We start from the raw sequence: 25,013 nt of genomic DNA, 5'->3' as shown, positions 1-25,013 counted from the left end.
AGTAAGTAGGGCTAAGACCCTGTACATGTCCAGAGAGGCCGGAAGCACAGGCACCGAACACCCGACGTGCCTCACGTCCGTCCGTCTAGGGGTCCGTGGCCAGGGAGGTGGTTTTCCTCCTTTTTCACGAGATCTTGTCCATGTTGTTCTGCAACTGGCCCTTTTCCTCTGCTGCACGTCGTGGCCTATTTATGAGTTTGGCCTCATTCATTTTAACGGCCACACATCAGACTCATCATTTATTTAAACCGTCCCCCTCTGACGCACGTTTAGGTCATTTCCAGTTTTCATTAGGACACAGGCTGCCGTGATGAGTCTTCAGGCATCTTTCTTTTTTTTTCTGGCCACGCTGCGCGGCATGCGGGATTTAGTTCCCCGACCAGGGATCGAACCCGGGTTCGTGGCAGTGAGAGCACCGAGTCCTAACCACTGGACCACCGGGGAATCCCCAGGCATCTTTCTTAGGGAGGTCCTCAGAAGCAGAACTGCTGGGTCAAAGGATTCCCGTCCCCCTTTTTGCTAATGGATACAGCCAAATGGTCCTTGCCTGCCATTTCAGAAAACAAAAAAATTCTCAGAAAATAAAGCCTGCTTAAAAAAGAAAAATCCGGAACGTGTTCTGCCGCCCAGATCTCCTCCTGGAAATCCAGTGCTGATGGCTGTTCGCAGCTGAGTTTTCTGCTGCCGAGTCGATCCCAGATCAAACCCCCAATTCAAAGCTTAGGGTCCGTGCCTCCCAGGGACCAGATGCCGTCCATGTGGTGTCCACGTGGAGAGCGTGTGCTTGTGTGTGTGTGTGTGCGCGTGTGTAACACTGGAAACCAGGAAGCATACTGGGGCGGCCCCTCATCCACTATTTCCACTTTCAAAGACCCTCTTCCTGCTGTTTCTAAGCCATGGAGGGTGAAAATTCAACCTGAGGCCCAAAAGCTATTTCACCCTCAGCTGGCATGCTTCAACTACACCCGGAGCGATTCCCAAGAGCGTATGCATAGATGGACAAGGAAAATCTGGAAACCCTGTGAGAAAGAGAAGGTTCGCGGGAGAAAACCACCCCGTGAATCCTTCTGACACTTTCAAATCTGATGTGAGTCCCGCGTGTCCCCTCGCCCGCACCTGTATTTACCACGGCTTGAAAAAATCGTCAGCCGAGCTTTGCCAAGCACTGAGGTCAGTAACTCAAAGACTTGGTCCCCTGAGCCAAAAGATGGGGCTACATCACAGCCGCCTTCCCACCCTTCAGGACACTGAACGCAGGCTAGTATCAGTGGTTTGCTCTTTTTTCAGGTCAGCTTCTGTGCAATTACAGCTTGGGAGAGGCCAGAGAAGTTCTTGGGGGTCAGCGCCTGCTCTAGATCTGAAACCCGGCTACACCTGCGGCCAGGGCCAGAGCCCTGGGGGAAGCTGGCACCATGCACGCTCCCACCCCACCAGGAGCCTCAGCTGGCCCTGCAGCAGGAGGGGGCCGGGAAGTCCCAGCGGAGATCACTGAGGTCTTCTGAGCCCGGGAAGCCCAACAGGCCTGGAGGAGGTGCTGAGGTGTTCCTATCGATACTTTCAGCCTTGTCCCAGCTCAAAAGGTCCCCCCCGCCGCAATGTGCTCCCTAATATGAAAAAGGGTCTTTCTGGCTTCTAGCGGGTTCAAGAGGTTAACAAGACGACTCAGGTGGCCCTGGCTCAATCCTAGTGATGCCTCATTGATAGCACCGGAGGGGGGACGACCAGGTCACAGAGAGGATGTGGCCCTAACACACCCAGGGAAGGCCCGTGTTACTGTGGCTTGTGGCCAGGACATCACAGAGATACTTGGCTGTGTGGAACAGGTGAGTAACCAGGTGTCCCAGGTTGGATGGCCCCACAAAAGATGTCCTGGGCACACAGGGGCACTGGAAGGCGGAGCCGCCTGTCCTGCCCCCAGAAGGCAGGAGATGGTCGGACAACCTTGCCTTGCGGGCATCAGCGGTCACTCACCACGGCCTTTGCGAAGCTAAAAGCTTCCTATGGGCCTCAGTGGACTCTGCCTCTCAGCCAAGTTGCAGGGACCCAGCCTGTGACCATTCCCCTGGCCCTGAGTGTAAATCCAGCCAGCCGCGGGGGGAGGTGGTGACATAGCTGGGCATCGTCCCAGCTGGCCCTGGGGAGTAATGCAGGCACCTGTGAATCACGCTTTCCATGGGTGTAATAACGCGGGTTCTTACAAGCCTTTTAAAGGACAGAAAAGACCCTCAAGCAAAATCCCGAAAGGATGCCCAACCCTTGAAACCTAAAGAGGTGGGAGGGAGGGGTTGAGGTCTCAACAACCGGGAGAAGGGGCTGGAGAAGCTGTGCCCATGGCAGCGTCATTACCGGGCTGTGTGGACATGATATAGTGTCATCGACCCTGCTGCTCCCTGGCCCCGAGGGTATCAAGTGCATCCCGATTCTGCAGGGAGGGAGGCACCCCCCGCAGGAAAGGGCCACTCAGACGAGTCTGCATAAACAGACCTTACTGAAACAAGCCTTATCTTCCATTAGTTTCCCCCACGTATTTCACAGTCACTTCTCCGTGGTTTATTGCTTTCTGTTAAAATGGTATATAAGTTCCCAAGTCTAACCACTTCTCTGGGTTTCTTCTTCTTTTGCATGAAGCCTCATGTAAAATTAAAAACATGAAGAAACTCATTTGCCTTTTCTCCTGTTAATGTCTTTGGTCAGCTTAATTTGCAGGTCCCACTGACAAAACCTAAGAGGGTAAAGTTCTCTCCTCTCCTACACGGGAATTCCGAGGTCATGCTGCCAGCAAGTGGCACTGCAGGATCCTGACTCTGCATCCAATGTTCTTTCACAGCTAATCAGCAGACAAGCAGGAGATCTGGGCATGGCGAGGACGCTGAGCTGTGAGCAGGGACGGTTCCTGGACAAGCTGGTTAGGCAGGGCCCAGCGGGCGAGCAGTGCTCAGCTCCTGGAATCAGCCCCTCTCCCGGGGAAGGGCCCTGGAAAGGTCAATGGGCCGCAGGTTTCCCCTCCAATTCCAGGGACAGTGGGCTCTAGAGCAGGTGATTCCTCTGCCTCCCTAACCCCAGTCCCTTTCTCCTGGACCCTAACTTGAACTTAAGAGAGACCAGCTCTAAAAGCACCGGGAGATTCCACCGTCAGGTGCCGTGGCTCTTCCAACTCTCAGGTCTCAGCACACAAAGTACCGGCAGGGTCGCTGCCTCTGGTCCTGACCCAGGTTCAGTCCAGAGGCAGGGACCAAGCGGGGAGGAGTGTCCCTCTGGTTCGTGAGCATTTAGACCCTCAGTGCTAGACCAGTGCCCAGCACTGTGGACACTCAGTGAATATCTGTGCCGGACGGACAGACGGACAGACACTTGGAGCAACACTGAGGCTGACGGGAGATGTCAGTCAGTATCTGCGGCCCCTGTGGACGGCGACCTTCCCTACGTCTAAGAGAGAAGACGTCTGCTACGGCGGGCCGTCCTCTCTCACTGACGTCTGGACTCAGTCGCACCCCTGGGTCCATCTGAGGATGGTTCTGTGGGGGCACACGGCTGTCATCCCTCCATCCACTCCCAGACCTTTGGAGTGAGCTGGGTTACAGACTGCAGCCCCTGGGGCAGAACCTGACTGGCGTGGGTTCAGGGGTGGGGAGAGGACAGGCCCCTCACCTGCTTGTCTGGAATTTCAACTGTGGCAGAGGCAGGAGCGGCATGGGAAGTATGGGAAGGCCAAGCATGTCACAGGCCAGCCACGGAGCAAGGCCCACCTACTCTGCCCCCAAAGTCACTGGCCACAGGGAAGCAACATGGCGGAGAAACCTGTTTGGTGCCCACTCTGATCCGGCTGCCCTCAGAGGTCACGCAGCCACCAGCTCTGTCTGCGGGCATCGCCTCACGTCACCCTGAGCGTCACCCCAAAGCCCCCAGCACCTGACAGCCAAACGCCCCCTCGGAAGCAGACCCCAGCCGCCCTTCCTCAGGACCAGACCCAGGCACCGTCCACCCCAAAACCGTGAGGTCTCTGCTCTGGGCAGTGTGCCAGGCACTGGGGATAAAGGTCTGTTAGGATGCACACACGCCCCCAGTGTCTCTCATCTACAGCCACACCCAATTAGAGCTCTCAGTCTGACTGTGCTCACATCGGTATTCGGTAGACCAGCAGGGAAAACAAAAAGAAAAAAATGTCAAGCTGGTCGAGAACCCACAGGGCAGCAGTACCCCCAAACGCCCACTAGGAGGCGGAACGAAATTGCCGCGAACTGGGGGCTCAGCCTGCATCTCTCCGGCAGCCACCCAGGGCGACCCGGGGATGGTACCTTTGACCAGTGAGACCACGGGATGTGTCCCTTTGGTCAGGGTGACCCCAGGATGGTCCCTTTGGCTAGGGTGGCCCCAAGATGGTCTCTCTGACCCAGAGCAGGTTTTCTGTGTCTGTTGCTAGATCTCCAACAAGGAAGCTGGAGCGAGGGGGTCTTAAGGCCAATGAAGTCCTTGTATTGAGGGAGGGTAATTCGGATCCTGTGGGATACCCAGGCAGCTCCAGAGCTCTTTGGCCATTGCAGCTGTTGTTATTGCTACCCTAATGCAGGGCCGCCACTGTGGGCTGGCCCCTGGAACCCGCCGGGGGGCCCACAGCCCGGCTGAGGCTCACTCTTGCAGGGGTCTCCTGCCTCCAGCTCAGGGCCAGGAAACGGTCGGCCCCCTAAACATCTGAAGAGAGTGGACGCACTAAGGGGTGGCGTGAGATGCGAGGGGACAGGGCAGTTTGGGGAAGGACGTCAGTGTACGGCGGTCACCCACACAGGTGAGGTCAAGGCTGCTCCCCGAGCAGGGAGGACGCCTGGACGAGGCCACAGAGCCCGTGATCCGAGGGGACTGAGCCGCCCTTACCCTTTCTCCAGGGTCACCCACTTGGCCAGTGGGACCCATTGTTCCTGGAGGTCCTGGGAGACCCTAGAATTAAAAATAAAATCAGGCAGAGTTAAAGATGCAGCCACAGGGCGGTTCCCGCCTTGCCAGGAGAGGGTTCGAGAAAGTGCCGGTCCCAGGGCGTTTGCCCCTCTTTTCCACCTACGAGCTTTAAGGGGTCTCCCTCCACCCCTGAGCACCTCCCACAAGTCACGGGAAATAAAATGGGACACTCACCGCGGGGCCTTCGGGGCCGGGTGGCCCCTCCAGGAGCATGCCCTGGAAGAGACAGGGAGAGCGTCTGAGACCCCAGGACACTTTCCCTCCATCCCCAGACCCCGAGTGGGCCCGGCCCCTAGCAGACCCCAGTCCTGAGGAAGCTCTCCACGCTGGGTGGACCAGAGGACCACCGTCTTGGGCCTCTGGGCCTGCACCCTCCGTCCTGGGAGGGGTCCCAAACAGCAGCCTCTGGAATGGGGGCCACGGCGACCGTCCTTTGAGCGTTTCCAAGGCAGCCACAAGCCAGACAGCAACCAACAGGAAGAACAGCTTCCAGAGGAGAGAGGAGGAACCAGGACTCCCCGGCCACATCTCTGGCCTTCCTGTGCCCAGGGAGGCCCTGGTGACGGCAGCCTGAGGGAGCAGTGGACCCCAGGACCAGGGCCCAGGGAGGGTGGAGAGACGACCAGCCGGTGGCTTCAGGGAGGACAGGAGGAAAGGGCACCACAGGCTGAGGTCCCCGCCTAGAGAACCGTTAGGCCCAACTGCTAGAGCAGCCACGCTGGGGTCTCCAGCGCCCCCCTCCCTCCACCTGGGAAACACAGCCAAGTCCACTGGGCACTCAGCTGCCCTTCTCCTCTAGCCCCTTACCCGGCTGAGCCGAGGTTCATGCTGCCTCAGACCCCCGGGCCTCACCGTCTTTCCCCCCAAATGGGGACGAGGCCTCCTGCCCCCCTGTCAGCCTGGGCCCTAGAGTCGGCACGGGCAGCGGAGGGGAGAGCAGGCTTCAGGTCTCTGCGGACAGAGCTCCCGGCCTGGGGTCTCCTGCTCCTGGGCCTCGGCTTCAGCTACCTTCCCAGCACGGGCCTCCTCTCTACCCCTGTCCGGTCAACACCAAGGTCAGCGTCCTCTGTGTTCCATGCCCACCGCCCCAGCGTCCTCTGTGTTCCATGCCCACTTCAGGAGTCAGAGGCAACGCATGGCCTTCCGGGCGGGGGAAGGACCTCTGGCCCCTGCGAGGGTCTGCATGCTGAGAACACCGCGGTGGATCGTTTCTGGGGGTCCTAGGACCCGGTGGGTTCCGTCCGGCCCGGCTGGGCAGGCTTCAGCCTCACGCGGGGCGCCTGGCTGCCGTGGACCCCTCCTCCCAATGAATTCCTGTGACGGCTGAGATAGCGGTGAGGGCTGGACATACCTGGCCCCCGGTGGCAGACCTGCCTCCTGTTTCCCCGGAACAGCAGGCTCGGGTCGCTTCTCTCTGGGGCTGATCAGTGCTATTGTACCCTGGGCTTTTCTTTGAAAGTGAACAGTTCTCTTGTGACACCTGGACTTGCCTCCTAGGAGTAGGAGGGTGTGCTCAGGACAGGCACCAGGTCAGCACAGGTGTCGGACACCCCCCAGTGGGGGGCCCCCAGGCCAGGGGCTGCAGGTCCTCTCCAAGCCCCTCATCCTCCCGACCAGGGCTCCCCAGTCGCTGGGAGGATGCACCCGGTGTTTACACAGATGTGCACTCAGAGAAATGTTTGTACACGAGATGTACACAGAGAGTTCATCCCAACGGCCTCGTGAGTCCCACTTTCCTGTCTCCTCCTCTGACAAAGGCAGCTGAGGAAGCTCAGAACTGAGCTAGGCTTAAGAGAGAAACCCCTGGCTGCCACGGACCCTGCAGGACCACAGCTGTCTTCCCGGACACACAACCGCTGTTCTCAGGGAGTGGGGGCCACGGTGGGTGGGCTCTCACGGGAGGATCATTGCAGGTCGGCCCGGCAAGGGCCAGAGGCCGCTGGATGGGTGAGCCCAGTAGAGGGGTGCCAGCGCTCTCCCAGGTACAGTGAAGGGATGGACCCCTGACCACCACCCCAAAGAGAAGTGCTCCCAAGACATGGGAAGCCATGGCCTTCCTTCAACGGCCCCGCTCCACGCCCCACCAGGGTGGAAGGTCTCAGCCTCAGCTGAGAACTCGAAACCATCCTTAACGGGGGTCCATTCATCTGCTACATAGCACAGACCGAGAAAACCTTCCTTAAGCCACAGTGGAAGGCAGACATGCCTGTTGCGGGCCTTCGCCAGATGATACAGGACATTGAATCTGGAGATGCCTGGTTCCCTGAGGTCCCGGGGCAGCCAGGAGCACCAGTTCTGACTGGCCTGAATCCGCTCGGCTGAGGGACTCCTGTCCTGTCGAGGAGCCACTGGTGCTGCTGACCCACGACACAGGGTACCAGGTCTGCCCCTGTGTCCCTGGGATGGATGGATGCAAAGAGAAGGAGCTGGTTCCCAGAGCCCCATGGACAGTCAGCCATGCTCCCCAGAAGGAGGTCGCTGGGGCAGGCTGGGGAGAGGAAACGGCCACCCAACCTTCACGGGCCGCGACGCCTGCGCGGCCGAGGCAAGACCACGTGGGCCGTGGTCCAGGACTCGGCCATCTGTTTACAGGGAGCTGAGACTTTGAGAACATCTGGTGACGCTCCAGGTTGAGAAATTCCAACAGTTTCCATGATGTCTCCAGGGAGACTGGCCTCGGCCCCTCGGACACTCCGAACAGGCTGGGGGCTGGGCGGGAGCAAACGCTGGGGCCAGAGGGGAGGGCATCCTTCCCTAACTGCATCTAGGTGACTCATTTCTCCCCGAACAAAGATGAAATGCATTTTCTGGAGGCATGCAATTTGTGTTGGGTCGCTTCTATTTTCTCAGCCTGTTCCCCCGGCCCACCCTCGCCGGTGGAGCCTAGTGGAGTCTGGCAACTGGACGCCTCATCCACTCTCACCCGCCTCCACCTGGACCTGGGATGCTATGGCTCTCACACAGGGGCAGCCCGGTCTGAGGGACATGTGAAAAGGAAGCTTGTCCTGACCGAGGCGCGGGCCAGGCCTTCCCGGAGCCAGGACCAAACCCAGGACTCCACGGAGCCTGGCCCCCGCCTGCCCGAGGGTTCTCCTCTTCCCAGGCAGGATGCCCCTTTCACCAAAGCGATGGGGACACCACGGAAGGCACCCGAGTCGGCGGCAAGTCCACCGGGGACCAAAGCCATGTGGACCGTGGTCTGCACACAGCTGGACCACAGGGAAGTCACACTGGGTGTGGTCCACCTTCTGGCACAGCCCCTCAAGGGCTGGAGCGGGTCCCCGGCAGCCCCGTGTCTTGAGGCGGCACCACTGGCCGCACTGCTCTTCCCCGAGGGTCGCCTTCCTCCCTGAGTCTGGACTTGGTGTGAGGGTTTTACATGTCGCCGAGCAAGGAGCCCCCTGGTGCTGGTGTCCCCCTTCGGCCGCTCTGCCCACTTCCTCTGCATCCCCATCTTCCGGCCCCAGACAAGCCCTGACTCCCTTGGACCCTTGGGGAGCACCGGGAAAGGAATGTTCTCAGCCCGAGAACAGGATGTGTGTACCCAGTGGCCACAGCCCAGTGGGAGCGGGTGCGCCCATCCCTGGGACATGCCCTGGGGGGCGGGGCAGGAGGCACAGAGCAGGACAGTCATCTAGTCCCCCCGTCCTGATGCCCCAGCCACGGGCTTCAGGTGCCTCTAAGGGGGATGAGGTTCCAAAAGAACCTTCCCAGTCCCACGGGAGGATGGGGGTCACCTCAGTCCTCCGTCCCAAGATTGGAAGCATCCTGGAGCCTCCACGGGGGGCAACCAAGTCCTGGCAGTAGAGAAAGCTGGAGCCTGGCCCCAGCCTCATGAGCCGTCGAGTGCAGGACGCTGGCCTCCTCCCTCTGGCTCTTGGAGGACGTGGCAGGAGTGCACCTTGGCAGCCAGCCCCTCCCCACGCTTAGAGCTGCTTCCCAGCCCACGATGTCATACCCACCACGTGCAGCTGCAGGGCACCCCGCCCCCACCCGGCTGATCACCTGGCACCTCGCCTGCCCCGACTCAGCGCCTGGACCTCGGCAGCCCAAAGGCCACAGGGTGGACCCTGGTGCTCCCCGGCCAGGCACGGCTCCCTGAGGGCAGAGGACAAGCCAGCGCAGAGTGGGGCCCCCGCCAACACGCACCGCCCCACGAGGTGCACGTGGGACCCTCTTCCCCCTGATCCCAAGGTTAAGACGTTCTCAACAGTCATTTTGTTTAAGTCGCCCCCAGCCCAGCACAGTGAAGTTTCACTCAGTGGGAGTTTCAGGGCAGAACTGTTTTATTAAAGCCCCTCGGCGCGGCTGACAGCCAGGCTTCCCTGTTCCACCAGCTGCAGCCACATGGCTGCACAGCCCACGTGGAGAGCTGGGTCCGTGGCTAACTCTCCCTGCTCCAGACCGGCCGCCACACTCAGCCTGCTAACCCCCTCTGCCCTCCAGGGGAGCTCCCTCCTTCCCAGAAGCCGAGTCTTTTAACAAGGAGAAATCGACACGCAGTGACGTGCCCGGATCCTAAGCATGCAACACAAAGGGTCCTGACCCGTTCGAATCCCAGGCGGCCGCCACCTCATTCGAGGTCCAGAACCTTACCCCTGCCCAGGCGCTTTTCCAAGCAGCGGGTGGCATCCACGAGGTCACGTAGCTCCTCATGGTAGCCCCAGGCATAGAGGCGCAGGGGTCCCACAGGCCCAGCCACATCCTACCTAACCCGCCACGTGCCCCAAGCTTCGACCCACCACCCCGCCGGTTTCGGGGAGACAATAAGAAAGTGTCTTACTGGTTCGATGATGGCAGGTTCTCCCTTTTGACCTTTCTCGCCCCGTGGTCCGATCTGAGGTTTGTAAGATGCAGAGAGAGGAGAGGGAGAACAGGAAGAAGGTACAGATTACACCAAATCCATACGGCTGGTGAAGCAGGGGGTCCCCCCAAGGGCCCGGGGAGGCACCCTCCCTAGCCACTCACCCCTTCGTAGATGGTGTCCTGGTTGGCGGGCATGCCCGGCCCGATCTCCGACGGGGAGATGGTGGGGTCGTAGTAAGGGTCGTAGTAGTTCTCATCCAGGTTCTTGATGGTTTCTTCTGTGAACTCTCCCTCCAAGTCGTCCAGCCCCTCCTCCGGAGGCGGATCCGGCTGAGAGGGAAGGCGGCTGGGTCACCCAGAGGAACGGACACGCACAGGCCCCCAGCCCCCGGACTCCAAGCACCGTGGCATTCCGAGGTCACAGAACACAGGTAGCCTGGGGTTTCACTTGTTGGGAGTCATCGTCTCCCTCTCACGACGGGGAGACTCACCCCAAAGCCCCCAAGACCCCGCGGCAAATCAGGGCTGCAGAAGGACGGGCACGTGGCCCCAGGCTGCACCGTGTCCTTGGGGAACCTGGGGCCGCCAAGGGCTCCACCCAAGGCCCAGGGTCTCGGGGTAACAAGCTCCTAATCCCACACCCACTGCCAGAGGGGAGACGTGGCAGCAGCCCCAAGAGGCGGGGAACACTGGTGCCAGGTTGTCAATGAGATCACTGATTTTGAGAGAGGGGATATCACTTTCCAAGGCCGCTGGCAGAGACTTCAAGTCAGGTGTGCCTGATGCGAAAGCCCATGGTCCTACCGGGCCTCGTGTCTGGTCTGCTTGTCCAGACCCCCAGCTCATGTACCTGTCTGGCCTGCCCTCGCCCGGGCCCCAGACAGGAACACTGTCTGTGAACACGCATGTCCTCATCCGTCTCCACCGAACCCCAAGAGACCCAGAGGGCGGGGCTCATTCCACCCATTTTGCTGATGAAAAACTGACAACACTGAGATCCACCCAGCAAGGCAGTGACTGCAAACTCACCGGGCGTCCTCGGCGATCACTTAGAATGGCCTGGCTGCAAAGGGCTGCAGGGCCAGTGGTGGTGGGCAGGGGGAGGGCAGCTGCCCCAGGACAGCAAAGCGAGGAGTAGAGAAGGAAGAGCCCGGGGTCCGGCCCCCTCCCCTGGACCAAGCCCACTCGCTGGGAAGGCAATTACGTTAGAGGCGTTGGAGGTGAGCACCGTGCTGGTGGGAACTTCGGCCCGGGCGCCCGGGTCAGGGGACCGGTCGGGGCTCTCGTCGGGGCTCTCGATGCCTTCGCCGTAGCCGAAGTCCTCGTAAGGGGGTGGGGTGTAGTAGTCCTCGCTGGGCACGTACTCGTAGTCTCCGATGCCGGGGTCCTCCTCCTTCCCGGCCCCCTCGCTGGTGTCGGGCACCGGAGGGGCTTCCGTGGGGGGCTGGGTCAGCTCCTGGGAGCCGGGCAGAGACACGCAGGGTTAGGGGTGCGGCCGGCGCAGCGAGGACCAGGTTGGGGCTTTCCTCCGTGGCTTGAGAGGGAGGCTGACCCATCAACCAACCAGCCCCTGTGGATCAGGGCGCAGGGGTCCCCTCAGGCCGGGGGAGACAGCCCAGCCCGCGGAAGTGCTGTGCACGGCTAAACCCCGCCATCATGCACTTGGACAGGGTGAACTATATCTCAAATTTTTTTTAAGGAGTAAGAGAACAGAGAATTCCCTGGTGGTCCAGTGGTTAGGACTCTGCGTTCTCACTGCCGAGGGCCTGGGTTCAATCCCTGGTTGGGGAACTAAGATCCCGCAAGCCACGTGGTGACCAAAGAAAAAATAAGTAAGAGAACATTCCAGACTCTTAGAGCCTTATGGGCCAGTGTCCCGGCCACCCGTTGGGGAGGGGACTGGATTCCATCACATCCATGTCCCCTGGTGTCCCCCGCACCACGGAAGGCCCTCTGCCCTACACTCCCCGTGAGGACAAAGCACATACGGTCCCCGGTCCCCCATTTCCCTGCCAAGCTCCCGCCCACCACCCCTGCTCTCCACGCATCTCCACACGGCCCCCATGTTCGCCACGGTGCCCCCGGCCCCCCCGCCAACCACGGCCTCTAGGGACCAGCAGCCACCCGGCCAGACCTCGGCCACCTCTGTGGTCTCTCGAGCAGCTTCCACTGGTGTCTTGGTGGGGGTGGGCTCCTTGCCCACGTCGTCCGTGTCCTCATAGTAGGGGTACTCATAGTAATAGGTGTCTCCTTCACCCTCTCCTTCCGGGTACTGAGAGCAAATAGGGCCACGTGAGGCGGGTGCGGGCCCCCCACCCCGAGATGCCAGCCCGCCATCTCCCTCCCTCGTGGGCTCAACTGGGAAGATCGGACCCCCGAAAGTCGTGCCCAGCTCCAGGCACCAACCCCATGGGCCCTGAAAGGAGTCTTCCCCCTCCATCCCCTGGGGGAGCAGAGCCAGCCCCACGAGGAGTCCAGGGAAGGAAATGGGGACCCCCGGTGGCCTTCAAAGAGAGATGAGCCCTAAAAGGTCCAAACGTTCTGACCCTTTGGCACCCACCCAAACCGAGGGCCCTCCCCGACCTTCACCGAAGGCCCAGGCCTCACGGGAGGGACTTCACAGCGACAGAGACGGTCTCACCCTCAGACCCGTTTCTGTATCGAGCATGGGGAGGGTGAGGCGTGGCCAGGAGGCCTCGGCTACAGCAAGCCAGCTGGGAGCACTGCCAACCCTGTTCTCGGGGTGGGAAAGACATGCCTAGCCCAGGACTCCACAGCTTCATGGGGTCCCCCCCTCCTTCTCTTCTGACTGCTCGTGAAAGAAGGGAAGCTCAGAGAAAAAATAGACAGCAGGATCGAATTTTACTTAAAAGAAACAGGAGTCCAACCTGCGCAGGGGATGGGAGAGGATTCTCATTTGGAAATGGTACAAAGAACTGCAAATCCAATTAACCGAGGTGCTGCTGGGGCGTGAGGGCGGGTGGATGGGAAAGGCTGACCCACTGACACGCGGGTCACGGCCAGAGGACAGTGGCGTTGGACACGCTCCTGAAACTCTCGGGCCGAGGCTGCCCCTCAGAGTAGCTGCCGCCCTAGGGGTCAGAGGGGCCATCATCCGCTCCGACAGCCCTGAGCCCCTCCTACCTGGCCAGCTCCAGACGGCCCGCCGGGGGCACCTGTGGCGTTTCCGCTCACAGCACCCCACCCAGGTGTTGGTCCAGGGGGCGCATGGCTCTCTTCCCCCAGAAACTTGGGTGAAAGATTCTTTACCAACATCCTTTTTGACTCCACTGCTCTGGGAGCACAGAACTCCACTGCTCTGGGAGCACTCACTTCGTAAAGTGAGTCAGGAGTCCACCTTGCCCCGGGGATCAATTATAAGTCTCACCCAGTGGGTTTGCTTCAAACGGGAGGCCCACAGCTTCTGTGTCCCTCCACGCCCAGCACCCCGAGACGGTCTGCCCACGGCTCCCATCAGGACTCACATATTCATCGGGATTGGGGTCCTGAGACTGGGGCTTGTCAGGGACCGCAGTGTCACAGTCAGGGCTGTAGTGCTCGCACTGGTCGTAAGCTGCCCGGTGGTCCGAGACGAAGAGCAGCTGCTGGATGTCTCCCTGGAAGAGAACGAAAGCCCTGAACAGGCAGCACAGAGGGCACCCACGTGGGGACCCAGGAGAACTGCTGATGCCTGAGAGCTTGTCCTCGGGGCCAGGCCTCCTCTGGGGGAGCTGCTACCTCCAAGAGCCATTCAACCGACCCGGCCATCCAGGCATTACTGATCCATCCAGCCACCCACCCATCCACCTATCCACCCATCCATCCACCTACCCACCCGTCCAGCCAGCCACCCATCCAGCCAGCCATCCACCCACCCATTCACCTATCCATCTACACATACATGCACCCAGCCACCCACCCACCCATCCGTCCATCCATCCACCCATCCATGGACCTTTGCACCAACCCACATATCTATCCACCCATCCCCCACCCATCCATGCACCCATCCAACCTGCCAGCCAGCCAGCCCTCCATCACCTGTCCCTCCACCCACACATCCATCCATCCACCCATCCATCCATCCACCTACCCATCCATCCAGCCAGCCATCCATACACCTATCTACCCATCCATCTGCCCATGAATCCATCCATCCACCCACCCATCCATCCACCCAGCCAGCCAGCCAGCCAGCCATCCACCCACCCATTCACCTATCCATCTACACATCCATGCACCCATCCACCCACCCATCCATCCATCCATCCACCCATCCATGCACCTTTGCACCAACCCACATATCTATCCAACCATCCCCCACCCATCCATGCACCCATCCAACCTGCCAGCCAGCCAGCCTTCCATCACCTGTCCCTCCACCCACACAACCATCCATCCACCCATCCATCCATCCACCCACCCATCCATCTACCCATCCATGCACCCATCCACCCACCCACCCACCCATCCATCCATCCATCCATCCATCCACCCATCCATGCACCTATCCACCGACCCACACATCCATCCACCCATCCCCCACCCACCCATCCATCCATCCACCATCCATCCACCCGCCCATCCACTCACCCACCCATCCATCCATCCACCCACCCACACATCCATCCAACCAACCACCCACCCATTCTTCCACCCAGCCATCCATCCATCCATTCAGACACCTGATGAGCACCTGTCAGGTGCCAACCCAGTGCTCAGAGCTTTTGTCTCCTGTGAGTGATACATTTAGCCTCAACCCTAAACTCTGAGGGCTTGGAAGTACCGCGTCTCCTTTCCTATCACCCCCTACCACAGGGGTGGGAGGTGGGGCTTATTTTCAAATAGGCAAAATACCCTATGACCCATCAATTCCAATGCTGAGAACTAACACAGGTACATAAACAATTCACCCAAATCAGTTCACCCAAGGGAGAACTGCAGACAGGGACTCAAGCCCATGCACACCCACATTCACTGCAGCCCTGTTCACAACAGCCAAGAGTGGGAACTGCCCTAGTGCATATAGATGCGTGAATGGAGAGACGAGGTGTGGTCCATCCATATGAGAGAATATTATTCAGCCATAAAAGGGAATGAAGTACTGACACTTGCCACACGTGGATGAACCCACAACCACTGGGCTCTCTGGTTTTTTTGAGGCGCCCTTCTGACAGTGGACAGTGCCACTATGTCAGCTCGGGGAAGCATCCCAACATTTTATTCCACTTTGCTCCCATAATGCTGTGCAGAAAATGGAAAAATGACAGGGCTGCTACGAGGAAGAAGCAGGTCTCATAACCTTTATCAGACATCCGCTGTCGCCCTGGCAGAAGGGCTTTGGCCCCAATCGGATGCATGTCAACTGACTGGTACAGTAATCACCTCATTAATGACTCACGCGTAGACGGTGTTTCCTGGAGATCCGGCACTGGACAGAGAAGCTACACGGCATCGCCCACTTTGTGCCCGCAGGTACCCTATAAATGCTGCCTTTTAATCCCCATTCTGCACCTGAGAGGCCACCTGCCCAGTGTCATGGTCACACGGCAGGCGGGTCCCCATCACTACAGGACCTGATGAGCTCTCAGGGAGGAAAAAGAATGTGGAAGAACACAGGACGCTGGACCCTGTCGTCGGAGATGGCGCCCCACGCGGGGTAACTGGGGCTATGCCGGGAGTTGGGCTCCTCGAGCTCGGAGCGCTACTGCCGGCCGAGCGTGTTCTTTTTCCAGACTTCATGAGTAACAGGAAAGGACGGGCCCCGAGGCCACTGTGAAGCCATCACTGGTGGGTCGTGGGGTCCAGGTGGCAGGGCTGCACCCAGAGGGATGCACGTTCTCACGGATTATCCTGCACCTCTGCTCCATCAGGCAGACGCCCCCTCTGGGCCTGGGGCCTGAGGCCAGCTTCCCCTCTTCCAGGAAGAGCCTTACGTTCTGCCTTGCAGCCCCCGGAGGCTCCGGGGTGGCCTCCTGCTATGCGCTCCTGACCCTGGCGGGTCAGTCTGCATCCCTCGGGCCCTGGTGCCGGGGTGCTGGGCGGGGCTCTGGGCGCACACGCTGGTCATCGGGTTGTGGGCTCCTCTCCTCTGGTGCTGCGCTTGGATGGATGGACAGCCTGAGCCCTGGACACACGGGGGACACCTGCCCCATGAGCCAGCTGCCAAGGGCAGAGGGAATCCCAACACCCGGGGCGCGTGGGGGAGGAGCTGCTCTGTTCGACCACCTTCCGGCTGTGTGGCCCGTAGTGAGCCCACTCACCTCTCTGAGCCCGGCTCTTTCTCTCTGCGGAAAATGGGCGTAAGATAGTAATATCCAGCTCACCGAGCTGTGGAGGCTACAAGTCCTCCAGGCAGAACTCCTTGTGTAGTGACGGTGCTCAGCAAGTATGTGAAAGACTTATGATCCATGGAAGGGGTGCTCAGGAAAGGTCCTGGGGGGGGCGGGGTTTGAAGGAGTTAAGAGGCTGCGAAGGTCCCAGGGGGATGAAGCATGGGAACCTGGTGGCATGTACGTGAAAATGACAACGAGAAGACCGGTGTATCCTGGACAGTATTTCTGAAAAGGGGGCAAAGAGAGCACACATGGAGGAGCCAGTGGTGGGGGCCACAAGGCCAAGAAGAGGGACTCAGCAGGAAACGGGTCTCAGCACCCGGGGAGGGAGAAGACGTGAGCATGTTTACTGCAGGCAAAGAGCCCAGCTGTTCCTCATCCACTAACCGACCCATCTGTCCATCATCCACCACCCGACCACCATCCACCCATCCACCCATCCACCCATCCATCTGTCTGTCCATGAACGCATCACCCACCATCCGACCACCATCCACACATCCACCCACCCACCCATCCATCTATCTGTCCATGAACGCATCACCCACCATCCGACCACCATCCATCCACTCACCCACCCACCCATCCATGCATGGACCATCCATCCTTCTCTCCGTCCACCCATCCACTCATTCAATAGTCATTACTGAGCACCTACTAAGTGCAAGCTACTGCATCACACATGGTGGATGCACGCACGGCCCAGAACCACTGCCTAGGGGTACCCACACCCTTCCTAACACCTTGGGCTTGCCCTGTGCCCCACGGATAAGACCCCATCACACCCAGACTGTGTATTCATCAGATTTTCATCGATTCCTGCACCAGTCCCACTGCCCCCTTCTGGCCAGAAGCCTGAGTCTGTCCCTGGTACTGAGCCTCTGCTCTGCCAGGATCCAACAAAAGGCTCGCAGCACTCCTGAAGGGCGGGGCCACGGGCGGAGCAAGAACACGGTGCCCATCTGCTCATGTCAGAACCACAGGCCCAGGCAAGGAAGCCGCACCCTCCCTGCCAGTCATTTGGAGAAGGTGCGTGAGGCCCTTCTCTGTGCCAGACCCTGGGAAGAGAGAGAGGCGGGCCCCCAGGCAGGGGCCAGATGTGGCCTCTCATCGCTGGACCATGGCAGGGCTGGGGTGATGTGTCACCCAAAGTCACTAAGCGTGGGTCCACGGATGGCCTCTGGGATCTGTGAAGCAAGGTGCCGGCCGTGTGCACAGCTCTGGGGACAGGACCCTCACCCTCCGTGGCTTCCCAAAGGCTCTATGGGTAACCTGACCTAGAGACGGGGTGACAGTCCTGGAGTCCAGCAAAGGCCCATTCCTACCCGATCCCTGAGGCGCAGTTCCAAATACGCGGCCTCCCAACCCGGGTTTGAAACTGCCCCCTGACGAGCGAGGACTTGGAACTACCCCCGGCAGCCCGTCTCCACGCAGGGGGCTCGGAGGGGTGGAGCGTGGCCCCCCCACGCCGATGTACAGCACTGTCTCCGGAACACAGACAGACGTTCACCGTCACTGTCACCGACCACAGCCTGGCCGCAGGCCCCCGGGGCTCAGTCTGCAGCCCCTCTGCCTTCCTGCCAGTGGGAGGAGTGGGCGTGCAGGGTGAGCAGCCGGTGCTACCACAGCCCTGGGCCCGTGACGGCAAGTGGGGCTGTCACGGGGGCAGAGCAGGAGAGGGGGGCCCCCCGCCCGCACCTCAGCACCCCCTGCCCGGCGCCCACCCCCTCGCTCAGCCACCCCTTCTCCCTCCCTTTGGATGTCAGAGGCTCCCAGCCCACGTTTTAAACTCTCCAGCACACAGGAACCATACGACAGGCACAGTGAATCAAAACCGCACATTTTTATTGAACAACGTGACTTCTAGTTCAAATTTCATCCAATTCAAATAAAGTATTTCTCCCTACGGACTGGCAGCTTGACATCTGAATATACGCTCTCCAAATGCGGTTACCTGAAAAAAGAACAGGCTCGGGGCATCTGGGGGGCAGCTGTGACCCCGGGCAGGGGGTGCGGCCCTCGAAGGAGCAGCCAGCGCACTCATCACAGTGGCCCGCGGAGGGCCTGCCTCCCCGGAAAGCCCAGGCCCCCGGGTGGCGGACGCGGCCGGTGCATCTCTGTGTCCCTGTATCACAAGGTGTCCGGCCCAGCGCCAGGCCTCGCAGGCCCCGCACAGGGCGATGAGCAAAGCCAAGGGCGTGGCATCCACTCCCACAAACAGGCCCAGCCGGAGTGGAGGTGCTTCCCACCACTCAGCCCAGGCTCTGGAATGTGCCTGCCAACCTGGCCCTCGGCCAGGCCTGCTTCCCCACCTGCCCACCCATGCCCCAGACTGCAGCAGTGACCACGTGATCAGTCGAGGGCCCTGCCGGCAGAAAGCCCCCTTCATCTCCAGCACCCACCCTCCCCTGCAAATGCCCGTATATGTTGAAAATCATTCTTCCCGCCAAATCCTCAAGTGGGTTTTCACACCAAAAAAATGCCTGTTTGTTCTGTGGGCGTCTCCCTCAGAGGGCGGGGGTCTACTGTCCCCCACCCACTATGGAGAAGGGAAAACGGAGGCATGGCTGCGAAGCCCCCCAGAAGCTCTGCACCCGGATCCTCATCCAGAGCTCCCTCCAGCCCTCCCCCGACCTCTTCCTGCACACAGGGAGGGGGCTCACGTCCCCGGGCACCCCATCAAGGCCAGGAGCTTTGGGGCAGGACCCTGGGGTGACAGATGTGGCACTGGCTCTGCCTCTAGGCTCCCAGACGGAACAGGTGGCTCCCCTGCTCCCAAACCACCCAGTGGCGCCACCTCCCAAGGGCAAGGCAGGGTGGGGAGGGGGCCTTCAGGACGCTGCCCCCAGCCCCCAGCAGCAGACCCCACTGAGGGCTGGGAGGCAAAGCTGGGGCTCAGGGAACAGCTGCCAAACCCACCTTGCACAAGCCAAGGAGACACCTCCCTGGCCTCACGGGAAACACCAGGTCTGCACGAAGCTAGGGAGGACCTCGGCCTCCCTCGGGGGTTCTGATTGCTCTCACCCGGGGCGGTTGGTCAACGGTTCTGACCAGAGGCAGGATGGTTCCTGGACCCCAAAGCACTGATGGGGTACTGGGGGCACAGGCAGCCCTTGGGGTGCCACGGGGATGCTGGGCGGCCCTGGATGGTGTCCTGGGGGCACCACACTCAAGCACGCCCTGAAAGCTATGACCTTAACACCTCATAAATACCCTGAGGCATCCAGGGCAGAGAGAAGTCCTGTCTCCCCCTGCCCCACACCCAGAGGGGGCTCCCGACGAACCCGGGCCCCTCAGACACTCTGGCCTAAAGGGCTCGGGGGCAAGGCCTGGGATTTGGGATCCTTAAGGCTCTGGTCATAGTGAGGGGCAGCCAGGCCCTAGAGCGGCCCCTTCAGTCTTCAGACAAGCTCTGATCTTACATTTGGGTCAAAGGCAGCCACCACGCCACACCCCGAGAGTACCCCTCCTTCCGTCCCCCGTGAGGCCTCAGGAACTCCTCTGCCCCTTCTGCAGCATCCGATCAGAGCCAACCAATTTCTCTCTGCAGCAAGGGGGCATGTGGGCGACTGTCCTGGTGGCCGGCGACCCCAGACAGGACGCAGCCCCTGGGCTCCCCATTTAGCCAAAGGAAACCTGGGGCTCCCCTGCCCTCCTCCACCCTCGGGTGGTCCAGGAGGAGGGCTCTGCCAGAAGCTTGGAAAATCAAAATAGAGCCTACCATTGAGAGAGGCTGGGAGCCAGAACTGGAATTATTCGAGTCTGCGTTTCAGGTTGGGGACACGGAACACCTCGCGTGCCCCTCCCAGAGACCCCGTCTCCCGCTGTGCTTTGTCTCGTTGAGACCAGAGGCAACTCAGAATCCTTCTCAACACAGGGCTTCCGGCAGCACCACCCGGCGACTTGGAGACGTCGTGCCCCCCTGGCTGCCCTAAGGGGTGCATGTTGCCCTTCAAACATGCAACGAGTGATCACAGCTTTATGACTGTGTCTTGAGAGCATTTTCACGATGCCTCGTGGGATGGGAAACCAAGCTCCAAACTCCAGACCCGGAGGCCCATCACGGAGCCCCTGCCCTGGTGCAGCCTTCACAGCGGCTGCTGGTGGGAGATGCCGGAGCCCAGCTGCAGCCCCTCGGAGCCCAGGGAGCACCAGCGGGATGGTCCCCACTCGCCGAGCCAGCCCTCGCTGACCTCCCGGGACGTCCTGCCTCCCGCCTCCCTGCCCCTCGCAGGTCCCTCGGGACGTGGGGACCTGGAGCTTGGCCTGGCCAGGGCTTCTCAAAAAGGGTTCCATGGAGGGGCCTGGGGTCCTAGCAGGTTTTACACGTCAGGCTGCCCCAGAGGAATGTTAGTTAGGAAAGGGTTTACGGGTTTCCTTAGAAAGTCAAAATCCTTGATATAGTAAAACCGTCTCATTTTACAGATGGAATCTGAGGTCAGCGGGGGTGGGTCCCGCCAGCCTCAACAGCAGATCAGCCCCAAGGGCTCCGAGTCCGGGAAACTGTGACGCCGTGACGGGGGTCCAAAGTGTGCCTGGCCACTGCTGGGTGCCCCCCACAAATCTCTCCTGAGCCTCACTGCAACTGCCACTTTACAGATGGGGAAACGGAGGCCGTGGGGTGGAAGAACTTTCCAGAACCAGGAAGGTCCCACTGTGTATCTCCTCACCCCGCAGCATCCGTGCTGTCTTACACTTGACCAGGGCCTTGGTCCCCTCATCCATGATGCAGTGAGCGCTCACCGAGGGTCCCCACTGTGCTATCTCTGCTCCCCGAAATCCCCACCGTGATACGGGTGAGGCCGTGACCCTCCTGCACGGTCGCCGGCCCAGGCGCACTTCTCCCCCCACTTTCGCTCCACCCTGCCTGGAGCCTTGCCCTCTGAGCCCCGCAGAGCCTGGAGCAGTGGGTGTGCACCCTGCATGGGGAGCTGCTGACCGACTGCCACCCACCCTGCCCCTCCCACAGCCTACAAGCCCCCCGACAGCAGCATTTCTCGCTGCGACCCGCAGGGGCACATGCCCTGCTCCAGCCCCTGACGGTGGGCCTCCTGGCTCCCACGGACGACAGGACCCACGAGTCACATACGGCCCAGCCCAGAGCGGGCAGCAGACCTACGGAGGGCGCCGGGGGGGGCACCGGGCGGCTGTGGCTCCGTCTCCTCCTTCAGCAGCAGCCCAGGGCCTGGGGCTGCACGCGCCCACCCTGCCCCACCTGCCACCCGACGGGATGGCTTTCCAGGCGCCCACTGACCGCCGCAAGCCTCTGCCTTTCCCCATTCCAGCCCACCGCCCCTCGGCCCCTCCACGAGGGAGCTGGACCTCATTTCCTCCCTCTCATCCCCATGTCACAGATGCACCCACTAGGTTCAGGGGGTGGTCACTCTCTCAAGGGCACGGAATGGAGGCTCCCTGGAGCCGAGTGCTATGTCCCGCACACACATCAACCTGAGCTTCCAGCTCCCATAAACGACACCATCACCTCGTCCAGGCAGCCCTCTGTGGGGCAGGTCTCCGCCCCACCCGCCTCGTGGGTGCTCCTGACACCAGACTCCACATCTCCAATGCAGGCCACGCCCTGTAATCTCTCAGGTTACCTCTAAATGCCGAGCCCCAGACTCGGCGCCCCGCACAGCCTGCCCTGCGGTGGCCCACGTCACCTGCCCAGAGAAGCAGGTGCACTGCTTTCACTGCATCCCTCGCTCCGATGATACCCAGGGCGTTCTCGATTCACGTGCCTTATTTCTGCCCCTACCAGGTCAGTAAAGCTCTACAGACCCCCTAGAAGCTTCTGCACCAGCCCGGCGGTCACCACGGCCATTCCACTCCCCACACAGCTCTGACGCCAGGGGTGGCCAGTGGCTGTCCATCTTCCTGCTGAGGACAGGCCGGGCGGCCCGTGAGGCCCCAGCCATCGAGACACACAGGACACAGGTGTCCTTGGCTGAGCCGGGCATTTTGCTGAGGGAATCAGTTCTGCCTTTTCCCATAATGAGATTTTATCCAAGCTGCGCTCCTGCTGAGGAAATTGCAAAGTTTTCGTTGGAGAGCTTTGCAACCCTGAGGGCTGTGGACTCGGAAAACATCCTTGCCCAGATGAGGGAGGCCCTCGCCCCTCTTCCCGGCCTGGAGCATCTGTGCCGCTGCTCTCTCCAATGACGCGCCCGGCTTTTCATTTCCTCTCTCCAGTGCTATTTAATCTTGCATCCCTCCTTCCAACAAACAGCCATGGGTCCCCCGGGGAAGCCAGCCCTGCAGGGACTGCCCCGCACCACGGGCCCCTCCCTGTCCAACCCAAGCCGGCCCCGAGGGGCTCCCGCTGTGCGCTTGGCTCTTCCCGTGCATTGTGCAGCCAGAGCGCTTCACCCTCGTAAATGGAGACACGCGGTCTTTTGAGAGGACAGACGGACGGATGCTTCTTGTCCCAGGCTGGGGGAGGAGCGCACAGTCTACGGAGCAAAAACAAGACGGAAGCATCGACCTTCGGCTGCCAGGGGTCTGGTGACAAATCTGCCCCCGGTGAGGACAGCCCAGTCTGAGTCCACTTCCCAGCAAGTGACACAGAGCAGGCACACGTGTGCACAGAGCACCAGGGACACGCAGGCACACATGGTCACTTGTCCACCCTGCAAAGCTTTCCTTCCCCGGGGGAGCCCGGTGGGTCTGACACTGGGACCACCAGCCTGGCGGACACAGGGCAGGGAGCTTCTATGAGCCACCTTCTTGATGTCCCAGGAGACTTTGCACATGAAAGCCCTCCCGAGTCCCCCTTGCTGTTCAAGCTCTCATGGCCCAAACAGGTCACACGTTACATCTTGTTGTGACATTTTTCATCAAAAGTCACACAATGGGGCTTCCCTGGTGGCGCGGTGGTTGAGAGTCCACCTGCCGATGCAGGGGACACGGGTTCGTGCCCCGGTCCGGGAAGATCCCAGATGCCGCGGAGCGGCTGGGCCCGTGAGCCATGGCCGCTGAGCCTGTGCGTCCGGGGCCTGTGCTCCGCAATGGGAGAGGCCACAACAGTGAGAGGCCCGCGTACCACAAAGAAAAAGTCACACAATGGAAAGGGAAGGACCCAAGCCAGGGGGGTCTAAGTCACTTTTTCTATGATTTTCGCAGCACCCACAGCATGAGAAAGAGTCAAGCACCATTCTGGTGAGTGAGTGAGCGAGTGAGTGAGCTCTAAAGAAAGATCTCCACGCGGTTGGAAGCCACTTCCTGCTGCCCCCCAGGTCCCGCCTCCATGGTCCATGTCTGTGGCCTTCCCCCCACTATGTGGCCACCACTGGTCCCAGCCCAATTCTCACCTGCGCCACCCACCCCTGGTGTCTCCTCACACCTGCACTGGTGCAGGCGGTGTGCACCACACCTGAGTCTCCACGAAGGGGCCGGGGGCAGGGATGGTGGGGGGATGGTCAAGTCCCAGCCCCATCAGACCTGAAACTAGCCACAGTGACTAAAGGGTCACCTTAGTGAACTCAGAGAGTGGACACTTCATCCCCAGACCAAGGGACAGGGCCGCAGAGCCAGCGGCAGGGACCAGGCTGGCTCACGGGCCCACCGGACTCTATAAAGGGCATGGGTCTCACATCCTTTCCCCATTGGCTACGCGGCCCTAGATATTTCACTCCAGACATTGAGGTGAGCAGCCCAGCCTAGGCAGCGCGTGAATGAAGCTGTCCCGTCCTTCCCCCACCCCAGACTTTCAGAGCAGCGAGCCTGTAGGCACTGGACTGACCACGCAGCACAGGGACTCATCTGTCGTGATAAGCTCCACAGAGGAAGGAGCACGGCTCTGGGCACCACCGCAGGAAGGGGTGAGGCAGTGACCACAGGTGGCCTGGGTGCAGGATTCCGCCCCTTGCAGGCTGTGGGGCCTTAAGCACATCACTGAATCTTCCCAGGCCTCTGAGTGTGCATTTGCAAAGGAGATAACAAGATCTACCTCACTAAGGACTCAGCGTGGTGGTACATGCAGCATGCTCGGTGGGCCTGGCACCCGGCGAGGCCTGGACAAAGCGGAAACTGCCATCCCTGCCATCACCACCACCATTTCTACCATCACCACCACCGTCACCATCATCACCACCTTCACCATCAACATCATCATAATCACCACCATCTTCATCATCATTACCATCCTATCACCACCACCACCACCACCGCCGCCGCCACCACCACCACCACCACCACCACCACCACCACCACCACCATCACCACCATCACCACCACCACCATCATCACCACAACCACCACCACCATCACCACCATCACCACCACCACCATCATCACCATAACCACCACCGCCATCACCACCATCACCACCACCACCATCACCACCACCACCACCACCACCACCACCACCACCACCATCATCACCATCACCACCACCATCACCATCACCACCATCATCACCACATCATCATCATTACCATCCTATCACCATCACCATCACCACCACCACCACCACCATCACCATCACCACCATCACCATCATCACCATCAACACCACCACCACCACAACCACCATCACCACCATCACCATCAACCTCATCATAATCACCACCATCACCATCACCACCATCACCACATCACCATCATCACCACCACCACAACCATCACCATCAACACCTTCATTACCATCACCATCACCACCATCACCATCAACCTCATCATAATCACCACCACCACCATCATCACCATCAACACCACCACCACCATGACCATCACCACCATCACCCTCATCACAAATATCATCACCCTCACCATCACCATCATCACCACATCACCACCGTCACCATCGCCACCATCATCACCGCCATCACCATCACCACCATCATCACCACCACCACCACCATCATCATCACCACCATCACCACTATTACCACCATCACCACCATCACCATCATCATCACTACCATC

At 60.3% G+C, this 25,013-nt stretch overlaps 1 protein-coding gene across 1 annotated transcript in view; it reads right to left on the bottom strand.

Annotated features, from left to right (window-relative positions):
• COL5A1 (collagen type V alpha 1 chain) overlaps nucleotides 1-25,013 on the bottom strand; it is a 163,621-nt gene that overhangs the window by 78,161 nt on the left and 60,447 nt on the right. Inside the window, 7 exon segments of the mRNA XM_032634394.1 lie at nucleotides 4,870-4,932; nucleotides 5,125-5,166; nucleotides 9,734-9,787; nucleotides 9,919-10,086; nucleotides 10,961-11,212; nucleotides 11,891-12,028; nucleotides 13,242-13,373. Of these exon segments, the coding sequence (XP_032490285.1) occupies nucleotides 4,870-4,932; nucleotides 5,125-5,166; nucleotides 9,734-9,787; nucleotides 9,919-10,086; nucleotides 10,961-11,212; nucleotides 11,891-12,028; nucleotides 13,242-13,373 (849 nt within the window).

The sequence above is a fragment of the Phocoena sinus genome, chromosome 6 (assembly GCF_008692025.1).
Source record: "Phocoena sinus isolate mPhoSin1 chromosome 6, mPhoSin1.pri, whole genome shotgun sequence".
Taxonomy (NCBI): domain Eukaryota; kingdom Metazoa; phylum Chordata; class Mammalia; order Artiodactyla; family Phocoenidae; genus Phocoena; species Phocoena sinus.
The sequence above is the reverse complement of the archived record's forward strand: the minus strand, read 5'-3'. Positions and strand labels throughout refer to the sequence as shown.